This window comes from Perca fluviatilis, chromosome 4, assembly GCF_010015445.1.
Source record: "Perca fluviatilis chromosome 4, GENO_Pfluv_1.0, whole genome shotgun sequence".
Classification (NCBI taxonomy): domain Eukaryota; kingdom Metazoa; phylum Chordata; class Actinopteri; order Perciformes; family Percidae; genus Perca; species Perca fluviatilis.
In genome coordinates this window covers 27233449-27259995 of record NC_053115.1, presented here as the reverse complement: position 1 = coordinate 27259995, position 26547 = coordinate 27233449, and the positions used below count along the sequence as shown (strand labels likewise).

The 26547-nt window shown below is 41.3% G+C and overlaps 1 protein-coding gene across 1 annotated transcript in view; it reads left to right on the top strand.

The window, feature by feature from the left end:
• Nucleotides 1-26547, top strand: part of LOC120557738 (plexin-A2-like) — an 83731-nt gene that overhangs the window by 49141 nt on the left and 8043 nt on the right. Inside the window, exons 12-26 of the mRNA XM_039798322.1 lie at nucleotides 936-1135; nucleotides 2774-2925; nucleotides 4005-4122; nucleotides 6966-7102; nucleotides 7912-8079; nucleotides 10236-10329; nucleotides 14712-14951; nucleotides 15825-15968; nucleotides 16431-16665; nucleotides 17185-17327; nucleotides 18488-18756; nucleotides 21411-21477; nucleotides 21877-22023; nucleotides 23004-23163; nucleotides 24907-25010. Coding sequence (XP_039654256.1) covers nucleotides 936-1135; nucleotides 2774-2925; nucleotides 4005-4122; nucleotides 6966-7102; nucleotides 7912-8079; nucleotides 10236-10329; nucleotides 14712-14951; nucleotides 15825-15968; nucleotides 16431-16665; nucleotides 17185-17327; nucleotides 18488-18756; nucleotides 21411-21477; nucleotides 21877-22023; nucleotides 23004-23163; nucleotides 24907-25010 — 2378 coding nt within the window. The remainder of the gene's footprint in view (nucleotides 1-935; nucleotides 1136-2773; nucleotides 2926-4004; nucleotides 4123-6965; nucleotides 7103-7911; nucleotides 8080-10235; nucleotides 10330-14711; nucleotides 14952-15824; nucleotides 15969-16430; nucleotides 16666-17184; nucleotides 17328-18487; nucleotides 18757-21410; nucleotides 21478-21876; nucleotides 22024-23003; nucleotides 23164-24906; nucleotides 25011-26547) is intronic.

The window sequence follows — 26547 nt, the reverse complement described above, 5'->3', positions numbered from 1 at the left end:
GGCTCACAAAAGGCCTTAAGAGAAAGTTCACAATAGCAGGGAGTGTTGTCAAAAAAGCACCCAATTACTTGTGTGCCCGGAGGGGTGAAGGGTGAATCTTCATATTTGCTCAGTTTGGCTCTCACAGCAGCTCTTGGTTTCCTCTCCATCATCATGCGAGAAAAGGTGTTTGTCAGTTGTCATTGTGGGTTGTATATTAAATACATCCCCATAGCCAAGGATATACACAGTGGTGGCCATGAATTGTATAAGGCCTTGTCATTACGTAGGTAAGTTACTTTATATGGGCATAAATATAGGCTACTTGTACAGGAGAGGATGTAAGCAACAAACTTCAAAGAAGAGGTTTATTGAATTACTTTTACATTTTTTTTCTTAAGATAAAGGGATTTAAACAAACTTTTTTACGGTTCGGTGGAAAAAAATTCTAAGGTTCGGCAGAAACCGAACTCCGTCAAAAAGCCCAATATTCCCTAATTACATTTTTAAGTTACAGTAGCGACATATTAAGGTTGTATGTTTTACCTTGGTGTTATTGGTAGAGGTTGTGTGGCTTACCTAAACTAATGAACTATGAGGCAGGCTGTAGTATCCTGATCGTATCGTCTCTGGCGAATGGCGTACACAATTTCAGATGTCACAGCTTTCTCCAAGCTGGGGATCCAAGGGTCCGGAGGAGAAAGTGGGTCTAAGCCTGGAGCTCTGCAGCTAGACCATTCTTGTTTTTTTGGGGGGGTTGACTGTAAATACCTTCTGTTTAAGGATGTGTTCTGATTGGTTGATTAGTATTTTAATCAGAATAGCTTGTAACAGGACTCCCTGCTGGTGTTTTGCTAGCCTATTCATAGCAGTGACATTCTCCAAAATCATCAATATTGAAAAGGGAAATGACTTGATATTTTAACTGAGCAGATAACCTCTGTGTTTTCCCACAGTGCACCTCTACAAGTGCAGCGCCCAGCGGGACAGCTGTGGCATGTGTCTGCGGGCGGAGAGGAAGTTCCAGTGTGGCTGGTGCAGCGGTGAGGGCCGATGCACCATGAAGCAGCACTGTCCTCCCATCTCCCCCTACGCTAGCCGCTGGCTGGACCTGTCTGCCAGGAATGTCAAGTGTACCAACCCACGCATTACTGAGGTCTGTTGATTGTTTGTTTGGGCTGTTGCCCAGTCAGTCAGGCAGTCAGTCATCAGTCAAAAAATGAAGTTGAAGATGGATGGAAGGAAGGCATAGTCTTGTTTCAGGGGTTTTGTTAGCAATAAAAAAAAAAGGCAAACTCTGACTGATGTGCAAGGCATGTCTGACAGAGAAACCAAGGTGAAGCAGGTGGTTAAAATAGCTGAAACTACTTTATTTCACTCTGCTCTGGTTACCAACTGAGTGGATAAGTGTCACAATGGTGTAACAGTAACATTTGATTAGTAGACCTCAGCTTAGGATTGTCGGATAGTTTTGTGCTTTTTCAGAAATGTGGGAAAAAATAAGATCTCTTAAAAATTAGGTTGACTTCTGCAGGATCATATACTGTAGTTGTGTTCCTATGCAAATATAGTGCAGGCATAGCCAAATTTCCTGTGGAGATTATTAATAGTTTATTCTTCCGGAAACCGCCATTTAAATTCTATTGTTCTTTACTGGAAGATTTTGGGGGCTAAAGGCTTTGAACAAGCCTGTTTCTTCAACCGTCTGGCTATCTGAACCTCTTAGTATCAGAACAATACGCCAAGACATCTTGTTGGATATTCCTGGTAGTATGTAAATGTCAATAACGAACACATTTTATCCATGGCTACCTTCCAATTTCCAAGTGCCTGTTTACCTGAGACTACCTTACGTTTTATCCCACGCAGGATGAATACGCTAAGTGTTTAGAGAGTGGTGATGGATCTTATGTCACAAACTCCTGTTCGTTCTCATGAATGAGGCACAGTGGGTCAGGCACAGAGATGCGAGGCTCTTCCACTTCAAAGAGCCGCGAGCCTTTGATGTCCCCGTCACATTATTAGTGCTTCTGAGGGAGCTGCAGCAGAATGAATTAACCACCGAGTGCTGCTTGGGAGTAGAGGGAGTGTTGCTCTGGCGTTGCTCCTGTTCTGCTCTGTAGGTCTAAAGGTTTGCTGCTGGGATGGTTAACTTTACACTGTGAATAGGTTTCTCAAGGTTTTGTCATGCACTGCATTATTCATTAAAGTTTGTTTTGAATTATAGTGGATTTCAAGGCTTTTTGAATAAACCCTGTCAGTATGTGACTTAAGGTAAATATACTATATATATATAATATACTGTTTACATGGAGATTACACAGAAACTGTGGGAATGTGTAGATTCTCAATCATTCAGGTGATGTAGCTTTTCGCTGTGTGTCGCTCACGCGCAGGTGTCAGCGTCTGTGTGTACCCGCCAGAAATTCTGCCAGAAATGGACTTTTATCCAGTTGAAAAGCACAATTTAACAATACACTTTTTAAATCTTGGTTGTTTTCAGCTATGTTCTCTGTTCTTTTTTTAAGACTTAAGGGACGTGTCTCTGTGAAATGATAATGCTTGACTCTAAAGCTGGATAAATAACAGGCTCCCACTGCTATCCTCACTCGAGCAAACATGCACTTGACATACGTGTGTTGCTGTGAGTCCAGCTGCTAGTGATAGAATAAACCTAAAGGAAAGACAAGTGTTGCCTAAAAGGGTTTATTTATACAAGAATGGCCTGAGAACCTATCACTGTACGTCAAATCCTTTCTTCATCCTTTTTTATTTTCTTCTCCTTCCCATGTAGGTGAGCCCAGTGGCAGGTCCTCTGGAGGGGGGGACACTGGTCACCATCCAGGGCCTGAACCTGGGTCTGTCCTTCTCTGAGCTGGAGGGTAACGTGGAGGTGGCGGGTATGCAGTGCATCCCACAGGAGGAGGGATACATCACTGCAGAACAGTAAGAGAGACTCCTCTCCTGCCCAGACATGCATGGATTCATACTATACTATACATAGGCATACGGTACAGATGTAAACACACACACACACACACACACACACACACACACAACACGCACACACACACTTTTCCTCTCTCACACCATTTTTCTCACAGTCACTAGCAGAATCTGTGAATAAGCTGGAGCCTGTGATGCCTCATCAGGTTGTAGGATTGTGTGGGGGGCTTTGCATTGCTCTGGTGCAGTCAGAGCCAAAGGAAGAGACAGTCTTTGTGTCGTTGTCGTTATGAGGCTGTCGGCACAGCTGTAATTGAAATGCGCTGCATGTTGCTGACTGCAGGGACAATCTGTTAGCCATGTGTTTCTCTCACAGCCATGTAATGCGATTGGGCTCAGGCTGGAGGGACTTTATTTATATCCTAGTAAAAAAAAAAGAAAAAAGAAAAAGAAAAGAACATGCCAGCAGAAAATTGGAAAACTCTCGTGATGTATGAATAGAAGGGATGGGCGGGGACGATTCATTGGGTGCTGTTATTGTAAAGGGAAACGCAGAGTTTGTTGAGCAGAGCAATGCATTCAGCAGGGCCATTCATTTGGCACACACAGTGCTTTAAAACATGGCATTACAACTGTTACAACTATTCATTTCGGCATGGGGTCAGTTGCTATAATGACTTATTCATGGTACACTTAATCTTATTGACCTGGCAGGCAATACTGATTTATTGAAGAAACCCTCATGTTGTCATGGCAACCGGAGGTAATGGTGGGTGACAATCTTGCTGAAGATGGGGAGGGGTGTAGTTTATCATTTGAGTTATATTGCTGTTATAGGTTTCCCATTAGGAAGAAAGATGGCCCTCCGTATTGACCCACAACTTCTATGAAAGTCTGCCTCAATCACACTGGCCAGCACAGGCCATCTTGTCCCTGTGCAATTCAGAACAAATGTGATACAGTGCAGTGATTCTGCTGTGTGCGCCTGGCTTGTGTTATTACTTGTGTGCGCGATAATCTGTTGCCCGCCTGTTTTTTTTGCACCTTTTGCATTTGTGTCTTTTTTTTTTTTTTGACAGGATTGTGTGTGAGATGGCTGCAGCTCCTAAAGGAAGTGCTCCAGGTCCAGTTAAGCTGTGCGTTGGCGAATGCAGGCCAGAACTACGCACACAGTCCTCCCAGCTCTACTCCTTTGTGGTAATTCTGACACTGAAACACCAACATGACATCATGACTTCGCGTAAACAAGTGGTGTGTTATCTGTACGCATCTTGAGCACCGTATACATCGGGACGGGTTGGGTTTAGGAAAAGAAGAAAGTGAAGGTTGAGTTTAGGAAATTTGACACGCGGGACATGAAGGAAACGTGACAGGCGTGACACGATCCCCCGGTCTCCTGGGTGAAAGTCCTGTGTTTGATTTCCGCCCTTTCATACGCAATTGCAAGGTAATGTAAGTCAATGGAGGCCAAACGGCGTTGATAAACATGCTAAAAAGCAAGTATGCGTCTTGATAACATGTCATACATACGCTACTTCATGAGATCAGTCTTGGAACACATTCACTCTTGTCCATTTGTTCTGAAGCAAACATCTGGGGCCACATGCCAGAGGTGAGACCAAGTCACTGTTTTTCAAGTCTTAAGTAAGTCTCAAGTCTTTGCACTGAAGTCCCAAGTCAAGACAGACAAGTCCTGAGTCAAGTCCCAAGTCACGACTAACAAGTCCCAAGTCAAGTCCAAAGTCCTAAAATTTGTGTTTTGAGTCCTAAACAAGTCATAACGCAATATTCACCAAATCTAAACAACCAGAGTAATAATAAATTAAATGTACACAAATCATGAAGGTATTTTCAAATGTGTATTTATTTATTTTAAACAAGTTTTACCAAGTGCTACTGAATTTAATAACACATACACTTCACACGTTCATAATGTTTTATATCTAGATAAATTAAAAAGATAAATGTAAAAGAAGAAAAAACTCACTTTATGAATAAACTTTCTGTGTGTGCATGTGTGTGAGAGAGAACACCACAGTTTGCATCAAACAACGTAAAAAAGGCATAAACAGTTGCATTCACCCGCAAGGTTGCACAATTTCTGTTCCTTAGACTGAAGTACGAGTTAGGGAGGGAACCCACGGAACCCACAACACTTTGCCGACACGGCGCCTCTGTTGATTAAATGATTTAGCCTCGACTTAACGTTGCCGTACTTTGTGCATTTTCAAATGAACAAAGTTGGAAGTAGTTGCTGTAATTTTCAACCCGCTTGTTTTGCACATTGCATTTTTTTTCTTTTTTTGTTGACCACTACATAGGCCTATACATATTACATACACATATACATATTAGAGAACGCCTTAGGCGATCTCTAATATTTTAATCGCCAGACTGACAGGTTACATTGAACACGTAATTGCACATAACATAATGGATTTGCGCAGCGTCTTTCACTTTCATCAATGAAGCTACACCGGCTCGGCTGTCCTGTCCAGCCTCCTGCTTTGCTGACGTGCAGACATGCTTCTGTGTTGATAGTGTCTTGCTACGTTAGCTCGCCGCAGTATTTTTTGTTATATTCATCATTACAGTGGCTAATTATTCACTTCACATTCAAACCTAATGTTACACTAGTTCACTCAAGCACTCATAGCGATCTCCTTTTAACGACTTTCTCGCTAACCACACAGGTGTTTAATGTTTACACGCTGTTATGAGCTACTTTAGCAGTTAGAGGTGGTTTCTCTCTCTCATTCTCCGGCTCTCTGTAGATCTGGGCGTCAAATTTAGCTATTCCTATGCCTCCTAACGTGACAATTGAACATGTAATAACTGTAGTTTGTCGTGTTGGAGGCAAAGCTCCGCACCAGGGAAACTTTACCTTCATATATCTCAACGTTAATTGTTGCGGGCTGACCTCATGTAAGTCCCGTGGGTGACTACTGTCTGAAATCAGCACAGCCCATCAGGTTTCAGATCCATGGAAAAGGGATGGCAAACTGCTTTGTAATGAACATTAAGGATTTAAAATGAATTCGTCACTAATGCTGATTACCGGAGCTCAGCAGACAGACTTACCGCTCCCCCAGAAAATAAACAGTAGGGCGCAGATTCTAAATAGTAATTCTGAAAGTAAGTAGTCTTCATACGCAAACAAAATTCTTTGGTGTCATCATTTCAAACTGTCACTTATAGACATAACTTCACTTCATGCTTCTCTCCGGTCTGCGGTCCGTCAGATTGGTTAAAGTGGATCTGGGAAATTATGTGTTCATAAAGTATTGACTTGCTGGGAATTAATAGCGTTAGTTGATTCAGGACATGAAAGGAAATCAATTTATTTGTAAAGCACGTTTTAAAAAAACGTCTTTTTTTATCTTTGTGTTTGGGGAAAGGTATCAAGTCTTTTCAAGTCAAAAGGCTCAAGTCCAAATGAAGTCACGAGTCATTGGTCTTGAAGTCCAAGTCGAGTTGCAAGTCTTTCCTGAAATTCTCGAATAGAGTCTAAAGTCATCAAATGTGTGACTCGAGCTTGACTCAAGTCCAAGTCATGTGACTCCAGTCCACATCTCTGCCACATGCATAATCAATCCATGTACCTTATCCCACACATGAACTGGTATTTCTAAAGAAAGAATGTGCGATGAGAATGTGCGCACTGTGCACCTCATGCAGACTTCAGAACATGTACAACATGAAGAGACGTGCATTATCATTACCGAGGTGTTTCTATACGTGTGTTCACTGTGTGCATTATTTTATTTTCATGGCTAATGAAAAGAATCATGTGGTTTATTGCACTCAAGTCAAGTACGATTTTGATTGCTTTTGAAGGTGCACTGTTTTATTAGTATTTTTCATTTTGATAGGGGTCATACTTCTTTTCTAAAGAAGCTCTTTAGAGTTTTGTTGTTACTGCAACCTTTTTTTCTACTGTGGTTTATTTAGCCAAGGCTGATAGATTATTAATGAGATGCACTGTATTCTGTGTTTGATCTATGCTGAATAAAAAGTTAATGAATTTTGGTTCTTCACAGAACCCTTCGATAATGGCGCTGACCCCAGGCAGAGGACCTGAATCGGGGGGCACCAAGGTCACCATTGTCGGGGAGAACCTGGGCGCTGGCAGCACTGTCAATGTGTACTTTGGTAATCAGACCTGTGAGCTGTACAGGTGAGTCTGATAACACAACTTCCTGATGTTAAATTATGCCTTGAACAGGATTTATGCTTCTGCGGGGGCTCTATTCAGATCTTACGCCGTAGCCTACGTAAGTAGCCTGACGTTTATACTTGTTGTCTGCGTTGTTCGAGCCAACATGTGTGTATGCTGGGGAGGCCAAGTGGACCAATCACAGTTAGTTACATTTTTTGAGAGGTACACATCAAGCTAAGGCGTAGGGTCTGTTTCTACACGTACCTACATATGTACCTACGTACGTACGTACCTACGGTACGCAGGACCATAAATTGGGCTTTACATTCCTTAAGACTCCAGATTCACAAACAATAACCTGAGACTGCCTCCGCACTACATCAGAGATTTAGCCTCCTCTAATCTCTATGAAACCTAGTAAGAAATCACTGCATTTAAAGAAGCACACTTTAGATACAATTAAGTGTTTGTGCGTTACATAAAAAGTCTTTATAATGATTTGTGAGGAGGTGATGAAACCCGCAGCCGTAGGTATGGTTCTCTGTGTATTAATAGATATCTATTTAAAGTTCAAAATGCCTCACATGGTAGGAGTCAGGGGTGAGGCGAGGAAGCCATTAGCTAGAGCACCCTCTAATTACAGTGTTCCATCCCTAATGTATCTGTAACGAGGAAGAGACGAGTCTGACTGTAATGAATCCTCTGCCCTCATGGTAATGTACATTGGCTCATAACTGCGAGAAGTCAGGGATTTGCCACTGCAGTAACAAGTGGGCAGAGTCACAATCAAAGGCATGAATAAATCGCTCATTTGGTGCTCCCACCAGGAGGACCATGTCGGAGATCGTGTGCTTCTCTGCGCCGTCTGTGACGAGAGCCGGGCCGGTGCAAGTCAGTTTGAGTGTCGACCGGGCCAACGTTCCTGGGAGTCTGGCCTTTGAGTACATAGAGGACCCCACAGTCCAGCGCATTGAACCCCTGTGGAGCATCACCAGGTAACACTAAGCAATACATCACTGCATATACGGTTCAGATACCAGCCGCATGTGCGCACTGATACCTCACGAGGATGGAGGTTCATTCCCTGAACCTTTCTGTGTGGAGTTTGAACTCCTCCCAGCATAAGCGTAATTTACAAAACTGGCCAGTGCAACACCCCCCCCCGAAATATCTAATAATAATTTCCTTTACATAATTAAATACATTTGCACAGAAATTGATGCAGAAAAAGCACAAATTGATGCAGAAAAATGAAGTGTTTGATATGCTCAAAATTTTAATTTTGCTCCAAAGTGGAGACCTCACCCCCCCATTTTGAACCCAAAGTTACACCTTTGCCTCCCAGTGTTCATGTTTTTGTTGTTGTGATCTTGTTACGTCACACAGTCAACAGACATGCAAACCTTAGGGCCTGTCTCACAAAAGTGATTTGCGAGTACTTAGGTGCAAATTGCAAACGGTAGCAATTAACCAAAAATTGTTGCTTGCAAATTGTGGATACATTTGGCAGGCCAACAGGGCTCTCACATTCTCATGGGTCGCAGGCATGGTGTTAGTCTGAATAGAGAAACGTGTAATAATTAATGCGAGACGAAGTGATCTAATTTTGTAAATTGCAGTTTGCATGTTGCAAATTTGAGGAACCAGGCCCCTGGTTGATTGGAGACTCTAAGTAGGTGTAAATGAGAGCTTGAGCTGCTCTTCAGATTGCACTTTGTTTTCTGTTTTACTGCATTTATCTTAATGCCATCAAATCCAAACCCAACCGGTGTTGTAAAACAAACTGCAGATCTATTTATAGGAAGTATAACACTAGTGGTACTGTGTGGCAAACAAAGACGGGATTATGCAAATAAGCATAGGTAAATGTGTGCTGAACAAAACAGACAAGGACACTGATCCGTCTATCTATCTTATCTTTTTTCTGACATTATCACATAGTATTATTATATTGTAGTTTTCCAGTAAAAATCAAATAAGATGGAAACCCTCTCATGCCTGCATGTGGTGGCCTGCCCAGTACAGATTATCGCCGCGCCAGGCAATCTGTAAATTACTTAGTCAGGTTTACAGGGACAGTGATGCAAATACAGTAACTGAGGTGTTGTGGCTGTCGGTTATAACTAGATTTTTAAATTATATCAAATCAGTGTTCACAACAAAATGACTCACGTAAATAAATAAAATCTGTGTTCAAAATAGTACTTTTATTTATGCTCCATTTCATTAAAATATGAAAACCGATTTCAGATGAATGTGAGTGCGATGCCACGAATATTACAATGAAAGTGAATTTGCCGCATAAACATTTCTGTCACGGCTGAAAGGTGCATTACCTGTATGCCACTAAATAAAAGATGGCAGTTAATTTGGTGTCGGGTGGTATCACCCAGCACTATGTCCCTGCAGATTAGACTTCAGAGAGACACCCTGGCCCTCAGCCTATAGTGACACCCTGGCCCTCAGCCTAGTGACAGGAGGAGCTTTGTGGAGCTGCAATCAAGAGCCCTCATCGTGAATGTGCAGTCCCACTATGTGGCCCTACAAGCTTAGGTACCCTTTGAAGTGTGAGAAGAGAGGGATTGGCACTCTGTCAGGCTGACTAGACTGCCCAGTTTTTTTGAAGCTATTTTTTCATCACTTCTCGCTTGTATTTCCTGCCCTCTTTGTCTCTCCTTCTCTACTTTCCAATTCCATAGTACAGTTTTCTAAGCTCACACTGCAGCACAAGTTATACAAAGATTAGTGTAGAGTGTTGTTTATTTTAATCACATCTAGCACAGATATGTACACAAGCAGCACCTGTATTCATGCTATGCCAGCCTCACAGTTATGGATGAATATAAAACAGCAGCCAGCTGGTTTGCCGTTTGATCTGGCTCTTCTGCCCAATAACAAAGAGCGAGCTACCATGCCAGCGAAACCTCCAACCTGCATTAATGTAGTTCCTCTGGAAAATGTGGGGTTTGTAAGTTAAAAAGATTGCTCTCTCTGCGGCCGTCACTCTAATTGAATCAAGGTGAAACATGGCTTGCATTCATAAATAGGTCACCTGGAGCTGAAGTGGAGTGCTTGTATGTGCATGTGTACATGCGTTTGACCAACAATTCTTGTTTTTTTATGAATAATCTTGTTCCTTCCTTGCAAACAGTGGACACACCACCCTGACAGTGACTGGGACCAACCTGGATGTAGTTCAGGAGCCACGCGTCAGAGTCAAATATGCCGGCCATGAATCTGTCAATGTGAGTGTGTCAACTGCTAATATAACTGCACGCAACCTTTTATTGGCATTGCTTACTCAAGCTGATGGAAATGTCACAGTAAAGTTGTTCTTTATTGATGGTTTGCTACAATTGTAAAAAGTTACATTTAGGGCTGTGGTTTACTACCTTTTGTTTTGCATACTGATCTGCAGTGACGTCTTTGTAAAGCATGTATGCAGCTTTAATCACAAACCTGTTTTGCTTCTCCTGATAGGGTGACAGGATGTTTACAGCTAGTTTAGTTTTGAGTACAAAATAGTATAGAACTACAGAATTACCAAACAGCCTGCAGGATGAGGAGCAAATTAACCAACAAGAGCTTCTTTTCAAAACCTTTTTATTGAAATTTTCAGCAAACAAATCCCAGAGTTTGGGCAATTCCAGATTGTTATATGTATGTTAATGTAGTATCATATAAAAGTAACAATGACAATAATAACAGTAATAAAGTAAGGTAGCCCTAGATTATCTAGAATATGTAGGCACAATATCTAGAAATAAAGAAATAAAACTAAAGATGTAGTTATTTTCATGAAGTCAGGAGTTATTTTTCATGTCAAGGGTAGAGTTAGAATGCATGTCATGCTATGTCCTTTGGGTGTTATGAAAGTATGTCAAAAATGGTCCCCAGGTCTTAAAGAATTTCTTCTCAGAGCCACTAACTGAGAAGCTTATCATCTCCAAGTTAAAGCAGGACTTAATGACTTGGAGCTACTGACTGAACACTGAAGTGTGGGCAGGGCAGCATCCTTCCATTTGAGGAAAAACTGCAAAAAAGGCAACCATGCGGCGCTCTGCAGATTGTCAGATGAAAATCGTCTCCCTCTGTAATGCCAAACAAAGCTACCAGAGGGTCCGGATCTAGAATCCACTTTAAGATGTTGGATAGGGTATGAGAGACATCTCTCCAGAAATTGTGTAAGCAAGGGCCACACACAGTACTTGTGAATAAGGGTAGCAACAAACAAGAGCTTAAAATACTATGGCACAGTCTAATAGGCCATAGTTTGTAAAACGTCAGCGTTGCTGTGTATGTTCAAATGAAGCCATACATAAACTAATGGGTTAGACAGAGGTTCCCAACCTTTTTTCCTTGGCGCCCCTCCCTACTCATGTCTAAGAAAAGCTGAGCTCCCCCCACCCCGAAACCGAAGTTGAGGTAACTCTCGAGATAGAGCCTTACTTTCTTTTTTGATACAGAGCAGTTATCAGCACTTTGACATTTCTCCGCCATGTTTCATTCATAAAATAGTGATGCTGTGGCGGCAGGAAAAACGAGGATACAACAAAATATATAGTTTTCATTCAGACTTTTGTATACATTATATATTCTAGTGTATTATCATAATTTGTTTAAAATGTGCAAATATTTTTTTTTTTACCTCAACCTCAAACCAGATAAAGACTTGCGCCCCCTGTGATCTTTGCCGCCCCTCCTGGGGGTGCCCGGACCCCAGGTTGGGAACCATTGGGTTAGACAGAGGTTGCATATAGAGAGGTTTCTTTCCAAAATGAGATTTTTTTTAAAAGTGACATGAAAGTACAACTCAGTTTTGGGAGGTGATTTATGGTGCTGATTCTGCTTGCCTGAGCTCTTCAGGCAGGTCGTTTCAAAGTGATTGATTGTTCCAAATGTTGGGGCCCCAGTGGCATAAGTCCAGTAACCTTTAGCCTCTATTATTCCACTTTGGACCAGTCAGGGAACTGCCTCAGGATCTGAGACTGCACACTGGCTGAAGGAGGGTCAAAAATAAATGGAGGGAACTTTTGGCTCGACCTTGGAAAAGATCAATATATTCTTAAAAATCAATTCTAAGCAAGTTACAAGTGGAGAAATGCCAGATATGGAATGATAAGATCGTTTGCTTGTATCAGCAAAAGGTAAATATTTTAAAGACATATTTTCTTGATGCCAAACTAAAGATAGAAAACAAAATGAATATGATATGAAAGCATTAATGGCTTTGTCTAGACCAATACATTATATATATATATATATATATATATATATATATATATATATATATATATATATATATATATATATATATATATATATATATATGTTGACACAGAAGCGGAATGAACCCTATATCTAAAGACAATAAAGCTGAGGTGGAAGCATGCGACCTCTGATCTTTGCTGCGTGTCATTACCCCTCTCTCTCTCCCCCCTTTCATGTCTTCTTCTATCCTGTCAAATAAAGGCCTAAAATGCCCCAAAAAATTATCTTAAAAAAAAAAAGAAAACCAAGTTGAGGCCACTAGGAACTTAAAATGTAATGTGTTTGAAGAAGTTATTTTTTTATGTAGACAATGTTGTGTGTTAGAGGTATGCCCTGAGCTAATTAAATGGTGTGTTAATGATGCCAGCCCAGAATGTGAGCCAGTCAATTAAAACTGCATGTTTTACAGTGTCACTGGCAGCACTGAGATCTGAAGGGATTAAAGCTGAACTTTAACCCGCATCAGCTGCTAAAAGAGGGTCACTGGTAAATTTAATGAGGGCAGTCTCTTCATCGCACATATCTCGAAAACATCACTGGAATTGCTTAAAAAATGTTTTGAGTCACAAAAGCAGTTAATTGACTTGAAACAACTTTCTGTGAAACCTTAGATAATAACTGAAGCTTAGAAATTGGCCTGAAGCTGGGGGAATTTAACAGACCTGCTTGATTTTGAGGAGGATTTTCAAGAACTGCAGAGGAAAACCGAAGGCGCATGCCAATTCCAGAGAGCTATTAGTTATTGATGAAGTGATCCAATAACTAACAACAGTAGTGACAAAGAACTGAAAGAAGTTTTATGAATTTCATCTTAACCTCATCAAGGGAGCAAGTGATTGGTTTCGTATGAAAAACTGTTTCTGGTAGATATGCAGAAAACATGGCTGAAATACTTCCCCTAACATATGACCCAGCTCTCTGGCATGCCTTTATGTCACTACTTTAGCAATTGTCGCGGCAAAGCAGCTGTTACAAGCAGAAGGTAAAAACACAAGAGCAGACAGGTAAACATATGGAAGGGAGGAGGTAAATATGTGAAGAATACTGTAGCAGCTAATGAATAAGAGTCAGACATACAAATATCCTTATGTAGGTTAACACCGTGGAGACCGTCGGTATATTTATGTTATTACACAAGTTAAGACTCCATAAAATTCACAACATCTGGATGTTTAAAATGACTGAGAATAGTAATTCTACCACATTTCTGAGTGTAAAATATTGCCTCTCGATTCGGCTGAGGACTTCAAAATCCACATTTGTTTATAATTAACCTGCAAGCAGATGAATTGTTTTTTGTCTTTCATTCATTTATGCAATTATTAATCATGCAGGACACACTGTGAGCCATTAAATCATTAAATACTTCATTACTGTACTTAAGTACATTTTTCACGTATCTGTACTTTACTTAAGTACAATCAATTGTGCATACTTTTGACTTTTACTTCGTTACATTTTGCAGCAATTATCTATACTTTCTACTCCACTACATTTCTACAACGTTCCGTTACATTTTCGTTACATTTTCTGATCAGTTTCCCCCCGCTGCGAAAACGTCTTCCTGACCGTCACACGTTTGCAGCCCGCAGGGAAGCCTTCAGCAGCGGCTCCTGCACCGGTCGCAGTCCGTCCAGCTCCCGGTGCCGCTCGCGATATTACAAATCCCACTATGGCCACGCCAAGACCCGCGCTTCAATAGCATTTATTGGCCAGGCGTGTACCACTCCCGGTACTACCGCTGCTCCCGTTACTGCTGCTGCAACAAATACTCTGCTTGGTCATATATGAAGCATCCGTTCACATAGGGTTAACATACAACCCGTATATTTATCTTAAAAACTGCTAATGCTTGTTTTGATCAAAGCTTATTACTATAATTTTTTTTAAAAAATATTTTTTTTTTTTTTTTTTTTAAAAAAAAAAAAAATTAAATATATTTAGCATTCACTGTCCCGTGGGAAATAATGCAAAGTCGAGCTTCATGCAGATCACCCTGATAGATAACCAGAATTGTAAGTCAGAATGTAAACTGGGCCACAGATGGTAAGCACAATTACATTAACCTAAAACTAATTTAATTAAAATGCCACAGCCCATACTGTTTTTGTTTTTTTAATTATTAGAATATGGACATTAAGAGAATAAATCGTTATGCAAGTACTTTTACTTTTAATACTTAAAGTACATTTAAAATCAGGTACTTCTTACTTTTACTTAAGTAGGGTTGTCATTGTTGCACTTCTACTTTTACTAAAGTAAATATATCTCTGGTTATTTCTACTTTTACTTAAGTACTGAGATTCAGTACTTCCTCCACCACTGGTAACGCTGACTGATTTGATTTCATCTGCAGGTGTGCAAAGTGCTGAACACAACCACCATCAGCTGCTTCGCCCCCTCTCTGAAGGCGGAGTACACTGCAGACCAGGAGACGATCAAACACGTGGACGAGTTTGGCTTTGTCTTCAACAACGTCCAAGCTCTCCTCACTTACAGCAACACAAGCTTTGTGTACTACCCCAACCCTTACCTGGAACCCCTCAGCCTATCAGGTGTTCTGGAGCAGAAACCAGGTGCTCCCATCATACTCAAGGTACGTCTGACCTGCGATTACTGCGATTATGGTTTCTTTTTTTTGATTTCACTGCAATAGACAGAGGAAATTCTAATACTGTCTGGCGTTGACAGTGACATGTAAGAATATGAAATACATACGACCTATAGTCTAATGCTTCACTGCTGTCCCTTCAACCATGAATAAATCTGATAAGACTGCTACACGTAATATTTCTTAACATACATTTATGAAATTAATTTAAATGCTTTACTACAAACGCTGTAAACAAAATGAAACAATAGTGGACTCGTGTTTTTAATTTTTTTTCTTCTGAAAAACTTAACTCCTTTCACAAAGTGAACATGGCTACTTCTTTTTAGTTTCTGGAATAGAATTTTTCCATCTGCCTTTCACTTTTACGCCATGTGCAATTGCCTTCACCTCTGTGTGCCGTGGAGGAACAGCATGGCAGATTGCTTTGCATCCTGAAGCAATCTGCCTTTGTGTGGTAAAATAATTTAGCTGATTTCCTGCAGAATATGAGTCAGTGGCTCACAGTGTTCTCCAAGAAGGCTGATTAAAGTAATTATACTAATGCCCCCAAATTGCACGGTAATAATCTATTGAGTTTAAAATGCAATACATGTGATCAGCAAGAAATGATGCCACGAAACTGAAACTGCGTAGAAAAAACAGAGGGAATTCCAATGGGGTGATTGTCTACTACACAGTTACTGTACAGTGGATACAATTTGAAGAAAAAAAAAACAGTCTCATAGAGACCTTTGTTTGTTAGGATCCCAATCAATTAGTTAGTTTACTTTTAGTCTTGTAAGAAAAAAAAGTTTTAGGTTTGATATATTGTTATGTTCTGCAGTTTTGTACAATGCTTCTCTAACCGTGTTGCAGGGACGTAACCTGGTGCCATCTGCATCTGGCGGAGCCCGGCTGAATTACACGGTGCTGATCGGAGATACGCCCTGTTCTCTCACTGTGTCTGACACTCAGTTACTCTGCGAGCCACCAAACCTCACCGGGCAGCACAAAGTCCTGGTCAGTCTAAAAACGTTTCTGCCTATCCGGCAGTTTTCTGTCAGCCTGTGCATCTGATCGCCTGTCTGAGTGGATGTGGGTCACTGTCTGTACGTCACTGTGTTTGTGGGTCACCGACAGGCTTTCAGTTAGTCGCTGTCATTGTCTGTCACTCATGGTCTGGTGGGTTCCCAATTACAGAACATTGCTCTGTAGAATTACTGACAGGCAATCTTGTAAATAATGAGGTATAGCTATAAAAAGAAAGCTGGTGTGCCTGGAACTTTCAGGAATTGTTTTCTTCAAAGGCGCCCGTTCATGAAAATGGTCCACATCTCTATTGTATTTACCAATTTACTTCTTCAGCAACGCTGTATTAAATTCGGGCCAGCTTTTTCATTCCTGATTTTCTTTATTTGAGCATTTTCAACACTGTTTTGGGCTTATTACTTTGCTTACGCCTGTATTATAATTATTGTTCAGGTCCAGGTAGGAGGACTCCACATCTCTCCAGGAGAAGTTCACATCAGGTCCGACAGCCTGCTCACCCTTCCTGCTATCTTCAGCATCACAGCTGGAGGAGGGCTGCTCCTCATCATCGTCATTATAGTCCTACTGGCCTACAGACGGAAGTCGCATGAGAACGACCTCACTCTGAAGCGCCTGCAGATGCAGATGGACAATCTGGAGTCCCGAGTGGCTCTGGAGTGCAAGGAAGGTGAGTGAGACTGATCTGAGGGATCGTAAATCCTGTTTTCTTAAAAGTCACACTCTCAAAAGAATGTCTGATTTGTAGTTGCATTATTGCGCAGTCTGTTGAGAACTGATGTTTTGGCTGATGTTTGATTTATCTGAATGAAGGTTTATTTACTTATATACATCTATATCGGCTGGGGAATGATTAAATGGTCATTAATGATAGCTTGAAAATAACACACCTAGCTACGTTTTGGATACCTGTATTTTGAGTTGCAATAAGGTAACAAAGTTAACTGAAAATGAACAACCCCACGATGAAATATACCGTATACTGTAAGATACATTATGAACTGTACAATTACTACAGACATGTGGATCCAAAAATGACTGGACGCTCTCTTTGTCATCATTTTACTGTTTTACAATGGTTTGACCATTTCAATCAGAAACAGCTGAGAAAGGAAACATCTTTTTTTAGGTTTACTGTGGTGACACAATTGTAGGCAAAATGTTTAAGGTGCACCTTTGTCCCGTGCAGCCTTTGCAGAGCTGCAGACAGACATCAACGAATTAACGAGCGATCTGGACAGAGCTGGTATCCCCTACCTGGACTATCGCACCTACGCCATGAGGGTTCTCTTCCCTGGCATCGATGATCACCCTGTGCTCAGAGAGCTGGAGGTAAGGCAACCTCTGAAGCAGGGTTGCAGTACATGATTCCAGCGTCAACTATTTTTCTGACATCTTGACTTTAGGGCTCTAGTACACTCCAAAATAGATTGATTTGGGGCTTGTTGGCGAGTGCTGTCAAACTGCTGTCGAGCAGAGCAATGTGAGCAAATGTCAGTCTTTGCGTGTTGTTTGTTTGATGGGGTACACACCAGCTGGAAGAGCTTGTGGGTTAGTTTGCCGCATCCCTTAGTATCAGTCACGCAGCTATTTTGAGTCAAACTTTTCTTAGTCTCTGACTCTTAACTTTTTACATTCAAAACTTTCTAACTAAATTATTTGTCTACACCTGATCTTACACAGTGTATTTTCTTCATCACAAACTTTACATAGTAATCTAGTAATAGTAGTAATATTAGATAGTATTAGGTATTTGTGAAATGTTTATGTATTCCTTTGCATCAATAAGCTGGATGTTGAAGAATGAAGGATCTACATTTATAGTTGATGAAATTCCCTAAGCATTATTTTTTTTTTACATTTGCGCTGTGGTGTCCATTGCCTATTTTGTACTGGTCATAGGTAGGATTTGTTTTATTCTCATTTTGGTCTCATCCTCACCTAGATCCCTATGGATCGCATCTTGTCTCAAACTCAAGAGGACCTGGTTTTAAAAGTATCTTCGACACGGCTGAGATTGTTTTTACATTTTAAGGGATTAATTGTGTAGCACTGCACTCTATAACTAATTTTAAAGAAACTTTGACAAACCATTTGCCTTTTCATTAAGTGTAGAACAACTTCTCAGGTACATTAATTAGGCTGGGGTTGCCAATTAGCCATTAGTTGGTTTAATCAAGCTGTTGTAATGGTCACAATGATTTTAAAAAGGTCTCTGATTGTATCCTGACTCATCAAAATAACAGGCCCTGTATTTGTTGCAGACAAATTAAGCATATGCATAGTTTATGTGTTTTTTTGATAAACATCTTGATGAATTTAGAAGCAATCAACCAATTGTGTCCTGGTGGGGATGGACGTGTTAGCGATAAGCCTGTAACCACACCTGTGGTTCTGTCTTTATGTTCCTCCATCTATGTTATGACTTTTCCGATCCCTGAGTGAGCATTGTCTGATGAGCATGTGCATCTTTGTGTGCATGATGCGTGTAGGTGCCGGGGAGCGGACAGGCGAATGTGGAGAAAGCCTTGAAGCAGTTTGCTCAGCTGGTGAATAACAAGGTTTTCCTGCTGACATTCATCCGTACACTGGAGCTGCAGCGCTCCTTCTCCATGCGGGACCGCGGCTACGTCGCCTCGCTCATCATGACCGCTCTGCAGGGACGGCTGGAGTACGCCACAGACATCCTCAAACACCTGCTCTCAGATCTTATAGAGCGCAACCTGGAGAGCAAGAACCACCCCAAACTACTCCTCCGCAGGTAAACCAGTAGTTTCACAGTTGTGTTATACAGTACGTTTGGGGGGGAAAAACTGTGTTATATTCATCAACAAAGGGTTAAAGTTATGTCCCTCAGGAAGCTCAGGTTTAGGCATCTAGCAGAGACACTCACAAGTCTATGAGCTAGTCCAAGTCAAGTCTGAAGTCCCTAAACTAAGTCCAATTCAAACCTCAAGTCTCTGAGCTACAGTCCAAGTCAAGTCTTAAGTCTCTAAACTAAGTCCAAGTCAAGTCTTAAGTCTCTGAGCCAGAGTCCAAGTCAAGTCTCAAGTCTCTGAGGTAGATTTCAAGTCAAGTCTCTGAGCTAGAGTTCAAGTCTCAAGTCTCTGAGGTAGAGCCCAAGTCAAGTCTGAGCTAGAGTCCAAGTCAAGTCTCAAGTCTCTAAACTAAGTCCAAGTCAAGTCTGAAGTCTCTGAGCCAGAGTCCAAGTCAAGACTCTGAGCTAGAGTTCAAGTCTCAAGTCTCTGAGCTAGAGTTCAAGTCTCAAGTCTCTGAGCTAGAGTCCAAGTCAAGTCTCTGAGCTAGAGTCCAAGTCAAGACTCAAGTCTCTGAGCTAGAGTCCAAGTCAAGTCTCAAGTCTCTCGTGGTTATGAGTGTTGTATCACCTGCTGCGTTCCATCCAGGCTGCTTAGAACACTGCATAGCTATATATAAGGAATTCAAAGTATTGCAGCCAGCGGGACATAAATTATTACGTAAATCTACTACCACAAGTTTGGCAAACAAACGATCATTCATCTTTTTTACAACATCTCAACGTCTGAGTTAACCTCCCGTAGGTCGTAGCTAAAGCAAGAAGCAAGCTAACGTTAGATGGCTAATGCTGCGCTAAACATAACCTATTAGGGTGCGTTTTCAGGTGGCAGGTAAAATCAGACGTGGTTGAGCCAGAATCCTTTATCTTGATAACACATATTTGGCATTCAGCGCTTCTTTTGTATGGGCCTTGTTGTCTGAAGTTCTTAAAGCCAAAGCTTCTGATGAAGGAACAGCAGCTGCTGTTGCGGTCAACAGGTTTGTTGTCCTCTCTCACAAGTGGCCGTGCGCAGCAGATACGTTACATGTTACATAAGTAGGTTATAGTTTACGCAGGGAGGGAAATAACAGTCAGCTCATCAGACGTTTCCTAAAAATAAAAATTGTTCAAGAGTCCTACATCTCAAGTCAAGTCTGAAGTCACTGTGTGTGCGACTTAAGTGCGACTCGGGAATCAAACCTGAGTCCCCCATCTCTGGCATCTAGGCATCTTAGTTGCAGTTGCTAAGAAGAATATCACTGTTTTTTAAATAACACTCACTTGGAGGTAAGCACATTATTGGTAAGAAGTCTGACAAGTCATGTATGTCGCACAAGCATTTCCTTGTAAATTTCAGGTACCAAAATTGGACTTAAACCCGACAATTTCTTTCTCACTTTCTCTGTCCATATTTTCCACTGTGGGCACAGGATTTAAACTGGAGGCTGGCCTTCTCTGTCACGAAGCTGACCAGTTCTAATCAGTGCTGCTTATCTTTTGGCATGGATAATTCCTTTGTGCACTGTTCTTTCCAGCCCAGTTACGGCACTTGTGATGGATGAGTAAGTAGGCCAGCGAAGGAAAGCCCACAGCTTTGCTTTGTGCAGCGGCGTGAAACAGCCGCTACAAGTCTGAGAAACAGGGTGCCTGAGCAGACAGGTGAAAGACAGAAGCGGTAATAGTGATAGAGAGTGGGAGGGACCGGCAGAGGAAGAGAAACTAATGGGGAAGAGTGAGTGCAGCGGCGGCACAGTCGATGTCAGTTTGACTTATCTTTTGTGTGCCACTCATGAAACATTCAGCTGTAGCTCACGTTTCTTCCCCCGTCACCTCTCCTGTCCTCCCTTCTTTCGCCTCTCCCCCTTTCCTCCACCTCTGCTTATCTGCCGATTGTTTTCCCAGTGCTGAGACTGGCCTACTGAATGTTTCATGAGTTTTTTTTTTTTCTTTTATGAAAAAGAGGGCTCTCTCAATCTGAAGCACACTCATTAAATATAAGGATGAGTTCACATGGGAGCCGGTACAACAAGAACTTGTTAGCCCTAACATGCTGCTCTTGCTAAAACACTTAATGGGATGCCGTCAACAGTCGGGTCAATACAGGATAGGGTTGAAATACAGGTAAGAACCGAAAACAAGTGACAGACAGACTGCACGTTAGGCATGGAGAGAGACATGTGGCTATAAAACTGCAGGCTTTGGATTACATTTTGATTAGAAAGAGCTTACACGCCATTTAACGGTTCTGTTACATGATTTAAAGGATTTGCTACAGTAAACCATGAAATCTAAAGTAGCTAAGTGCAGACACAGCGAGGAAGAAACAGTAAAAGGACTTGAAGTGGACATCTAAGTTGTGTCTGCACAATTATGTCATGACCCAAATATGTTCTCTGCACTAGCAGCACTCAACTTACAGTATATCAGAGTATGTGTCCTTTGAGACAGAGCGTCTGAGTAAGGATGGTGTTTCTCTGTAAACTCTGTCAAGTTTATTTTTTATCCAACAATGTCAGCCTCTTCTACGTCTTAAATTATAAAAGAATAATCAGAGCACTCCAGCTCTCTGTGGGACGCCTCTTGCTAACAAATGAGTGTGCTTTCTTCTTGTCTTGCAGAACAGAGTCGGTGGCGGAGAAGATGCTGACAAATTGGTTTGCCTTCTTGCTACATAAATTTCTCAAGGTAAAATGAACTCACACCTTATCTCTATAGGCGTCAATGTAACATTCTAAAGGGTGTACTATGACAATGCTTCTTAAAATTATAAGCATCGATTTTGAAATAGACTGCTGTGTAAGTTTTGTTGTAGCTGTCATTTTAATGGTGTGGTATTGATGAGTTTTATGGACATTGTGGAAGGATAATCGCTACCTGTGGGGGTCAAACGTATCTCCAGCTTGCAATTCAAAAGGAGAGAAAGCTCTGTGTTATCATGTTTGATGTGTCATGCTCTAGTTACTAAATCTCATTGTCTGCGCTGATGAATACAGATCTCTGTCCTTGCCTTCCCTTCTTTCCTATGTCTTATTTTCCTTTCTCCCACCTTTCACTCGAATCCCTGGGTTCCCTTCCAAAACAAAGGAGTGTGCTGGCGAGCCTCTCTTCATGCTGTTCTGTGCCATCAAACAGCAAATGGAGAAGGGACCCATAGACTCCATCACTGGAGAGGCACGCTATTCCCTCAGTGAGGACAAGCTCATCCGACAGCAGATTGAATACAAGACGTTGGTGAGTCATAAAGACATTAACAAAAAAAAAAGTCCCAAATATTGTCTTTGTTCATCTTTGTACATCTCTTGGCAAAGAACCTTGACAGATCCACAGAAATGTGGCATGTGTTGTGAAAGTAATTGTATGAATGGTTTGAATATTTGGGGAGTTTCAATAACGTGACAGCAGAGGGCAAATAATCTTGCATAGCCAGATGTCCATCTCATCAGGCTTAAGGAGATCTAGACAAAGTTTCTTCAAAACAAATTGAGAAAATAAGACCTAAGAACGTTGAGTTTAACCCCAGCTTCATTTTCTTATTTGCGTAAAAGCATGGCTGTCTGCATTATTCAAAACAACTCCCTGTTCACTGCAGTCCTTGTCACAGTTAACTCCAACTGTCCAGTTGGTTTGTAGAGGAAGAAGACACATATGTATCCCCTCCTAGCTTAACTGGAAGGGCATATATTACGAGGAGGATCATGCTTTTGCCTCGACATCTCAAACATTTGGGCTTAAGGTTCTCTAGGCAGAATGAACTTTGTCAAGGCTGCCCAAATTAGCGGAGAAATAATGAAATGGAAGGAACATACATTTTTCATGTGTCATGTAGTAGGGCCACCTGTATACACAACAAGTTCCTCTCTTTTACCTTTCCATTAAAATGAAACCGGCTGGGTTCCTCCACCAGCATGCCAGAATAAGTTCCCCCTCAGGCTTTTGCTCCAACACAGAGACAGCCAGCGACAGGATGACACCTTTCTGATATCCATGTCTGAGAGTCTGAGAGTCTGAGTCTCATTACTTGTTTAATGCTCCTGCTGGAGCTGCAAAGCCACATCCTGGAGGTGTGAAATTACATTTCTGGCCAAGATACGCTCCACCAGGACAGTTTGGTGAGGAGCATGAAATAAAAGGCAACACCTTTCTTTTTGCCTCTTTCTCTTACTTCCCCCTACCCCCTCCTCTCTCCCTCTTTCTCTATCCGGCATCCCCAGACGCTGAGCTGCGTAAACCCAGACAATGAGAATAGCCCAGAAATCCCTGTCAAGGTGCTCAACTGTGACACCATTACCCAGGTAAAGGAGAAGATCCTGGATGCGGTGTATAAGAACATGCCCTTCTCACAGCGACCACGTGTTGCAGACATGGATCTCGGTAAGGCTGCAATCCATATATATTTATATATGCAAATAATTGTTGTATATATAGATCTATTATATTTTTATTTTATGAAATCCATTTTAAGAAAAATAAATTACAACATTACACATTATGGAACAAATATTTATTTTAATTGTTCAGCTTCTTAACACCTCTGTGATGCACACTGTAGTCAAGCCTCTCAAAATAAACAACACACAGACAACTGAGCCCCGTCTCTGCGCTTAAAGGTCCTATGACATGCTGCTTTTTGGATGCTTTCATATAGGCCTTAGTGGTCCCTAATACTGCATCTGAAGTCTCTTTCCCGAAATTCAGCCTTGGTGCAGAATAACAGCCCCTAGAGCCAGTCCCACAATGAGCTTTCCTTAGGATGTGCCATTTCTGTGTCTGTAGCTTTAAATGCTCTTGAGGAGAGGAGAGGGGGGGGCAAGGTGGAGGGTGGGGGTGTGGCCTTGACCAACTGCCATGCTTCGCTCGTTTGCAAGCCATGATGTCTCTTCTTTCTCATGGGCGGGCAAAGCAGAGAAAGGGGAGGTAACCTTGCCCCTTATGACATCATAAGGAGGAGATTCCAGATCGGCCCATCTGAGCTTTCATTTTCTCAAAGGCTAAGCAGGATACCCATGGCTCGGTTTACACCTATCGCCATTTCTAGCCACTGGGGGACCATAGGCAGACTGGGGGAACTCATATTAATGTTAAAAAACCTCATAAAGTGAAATTTTCATGCCATGGGTCCTTTAAGGTAGAGTTTTTCCTGCATGCCTTTACGACATGTAGACAGCCAATCACCAGCATTATTATTATTATTACTTGGTAGTATGGAAGTATACTGCATGCTTATAAGCTCACTGTCACTGAGAATTACTCCTTAATTATTAGAATTTGGTATTGCATGACAAGGCATGTTTTGATACTCGATATATTATTAATAATAATATGATTGTTGCCTAAAAGTATCGAAGTATCGAAGCCCAGCCCTACTCATTTCATAATGCTAATTGTCTTGTATACTAGAGACAGAAGCCATGGCACATGATATGCTGGAATAATGACAGGATGGAAGAATACAGCTTATAGTGGGTGTGTCAGGCAGTTATCACAGTTGTTTGACTGAAGATGTATGCCATCAGCAAAGAGCTCAAAAATTTGTTTCTGGAAGAAAACCTCCTCCCGAAACCTGTTTACAGCCCTAGCCAGAGCAACACTCAACAACACTAACATTAAACCTTACTGACAGCTCACCTACACTTAAGCTTACACCCACAATATGTCATCCATCACTGAATGACTTGGCACAAATCCAGCTGACACGCATAATGTAGGTAGTGGCTGATACTGCCTTGGATTTGTACTTATATACCTTAATGGGCTTTTACAGGTTAGAGATTTGGAGAGGATCAGTTTCTTCTTGTTGCTTTGGGCAGCTTTAATCTCTGTGAAGACACAGTGTCATTTGTGTTTTGTTCGTAGAATCACAATCACTTCAAATGTCAAGAGGAAATGTACAGGAAGATGTCTTAGTGACACTTTGGCTGCTTGGCTTGACAACAAGAGTTTCAGAGAACAAACTAACAGTGCACAAGGATAACATGACCTCACCTGCAGCGCAAAAGGGACAGTGCAAGACAACAATGGGCATTAGACAATATGTAACTGCCTGGCGCTTGGGATACAAACATTCCCCAAAATGACATGTGTCATACATTCACTATTGATTGCATTTTCCTTCAGAGTGGCGGCAGGGCAGAACAGCTCGTGTGGTCCTGCAGGATGAGGACATCACCACTAAGATAGAGAGTGACTGGAAGAGACTCAACACACTCATGCACTACCAGGTCTGTTAATAATATTAATACTAGGGTTGCAACTAACTGTTTTTTTGTTGTTTTTTTTATTAACAATGAAATCTGCTGATTATCTTCTTGATAAGTAGATCAATTGTTTTATCTACAAAAAACAGAAAAGAGTGAAAAATGCCCATCACAATTTCCCAGAGCCAAAGGGGACATACTTAAATTGCTCCTGTTGTCCAACAAATTTCCAAGAATCCAAAGATATTCAATTTACAATTATATAAAAAAACACACAGAAAATACATTTAGGAAGTTGGTACTAGCAAACGCTAGACATGTTAGTTTGAGAAGTGACTCAAACATTAATAAATAATAAGAAAATAGTTGCAGATTAATCTTCTGTCAATCAAAATATTTTTAGATATCTTGGGTTTGGTGTAGGCCTAAGACTATGAGCATCTTCATGTGTGATTTACTTATTTTGAAAACATGTATTAAGCAATCATATTTGTCTTTGCCGAATGCGATGACACACCCACAAAGGGACATCATTTCTGTTACACACGCAACACACACACACATGTAGCTACTACACGTCCTCATACAGCGTGATTATAACTCTGTATAATTCTCAGTTTATCACTGAAGTGTATGAACTAGACTGCAGACAACAGAGTGACAGCTGTCTCAGGTGAACCTCTAAGGGTAATCCACATTGGTAGCTCTGCGCATGTCTCCTGTATTAAATGGCTGTATCCTCACTGTCCTGCAATATTATAAACTATAATAACCTGTGCATGGGTCACATCTCTCACCCACAAGTTTGCAGTCTGTTGTAGTGTAAAACATTCTAAAATGAGTGTAAAATGTTAACAGTTATTAAATATAAATTATCCTGGCCATTCATATTAATGCAAAAACCATGAATGTCGTGCAGCATTTTAGTACGACATTATTATATAGACTGACTTTCTCTCAGCACCCCCAACTCTGACTGAACTACAGCGTGCCTCAGCGCCATTCCACTCTTACAAATCTAACACATTTTTCAACCTTTAAAAAAATAAAAATCCAGTTGCTCAAGGGCGTCACAGCTGATATTGTTGATGAAGGACAGAGCATTACTCATTCATATTCATATCACTCAGCTCACCCCCCTGCCAACAAGCACGCCTAGTCAAATGAACATGCACTTGTGTGCCTGTGTCTTTTACAACATCTTTTCAGCTCATACAACACACAGGTCACCAACCTCAGATGAGTCATCCTGTTCCTTTATCAGTCAAATGTTTCCCTTGACTATCAGCTTTGGGCTTTGGAAGTGTACCACTCACACAGCCACTATTTCCAGTGTAGCATACTTTTGTCTAACAAAACGGACGTCCTGGCGGCCCGCTTAAAGGCATGGTTTCTGAATACGGGCTGTGGATTGAGCGTTTTGATACCTTCATATTATTTATACAGTATAGCACCTCGACCTGCTTTATAATAAAAAAAAATATATATGGAAATCTCACACCAAATGTACAGTACATAAATACTTTTCAGCTTTATTGTGTGTTAAACACAGTTTGGAGTC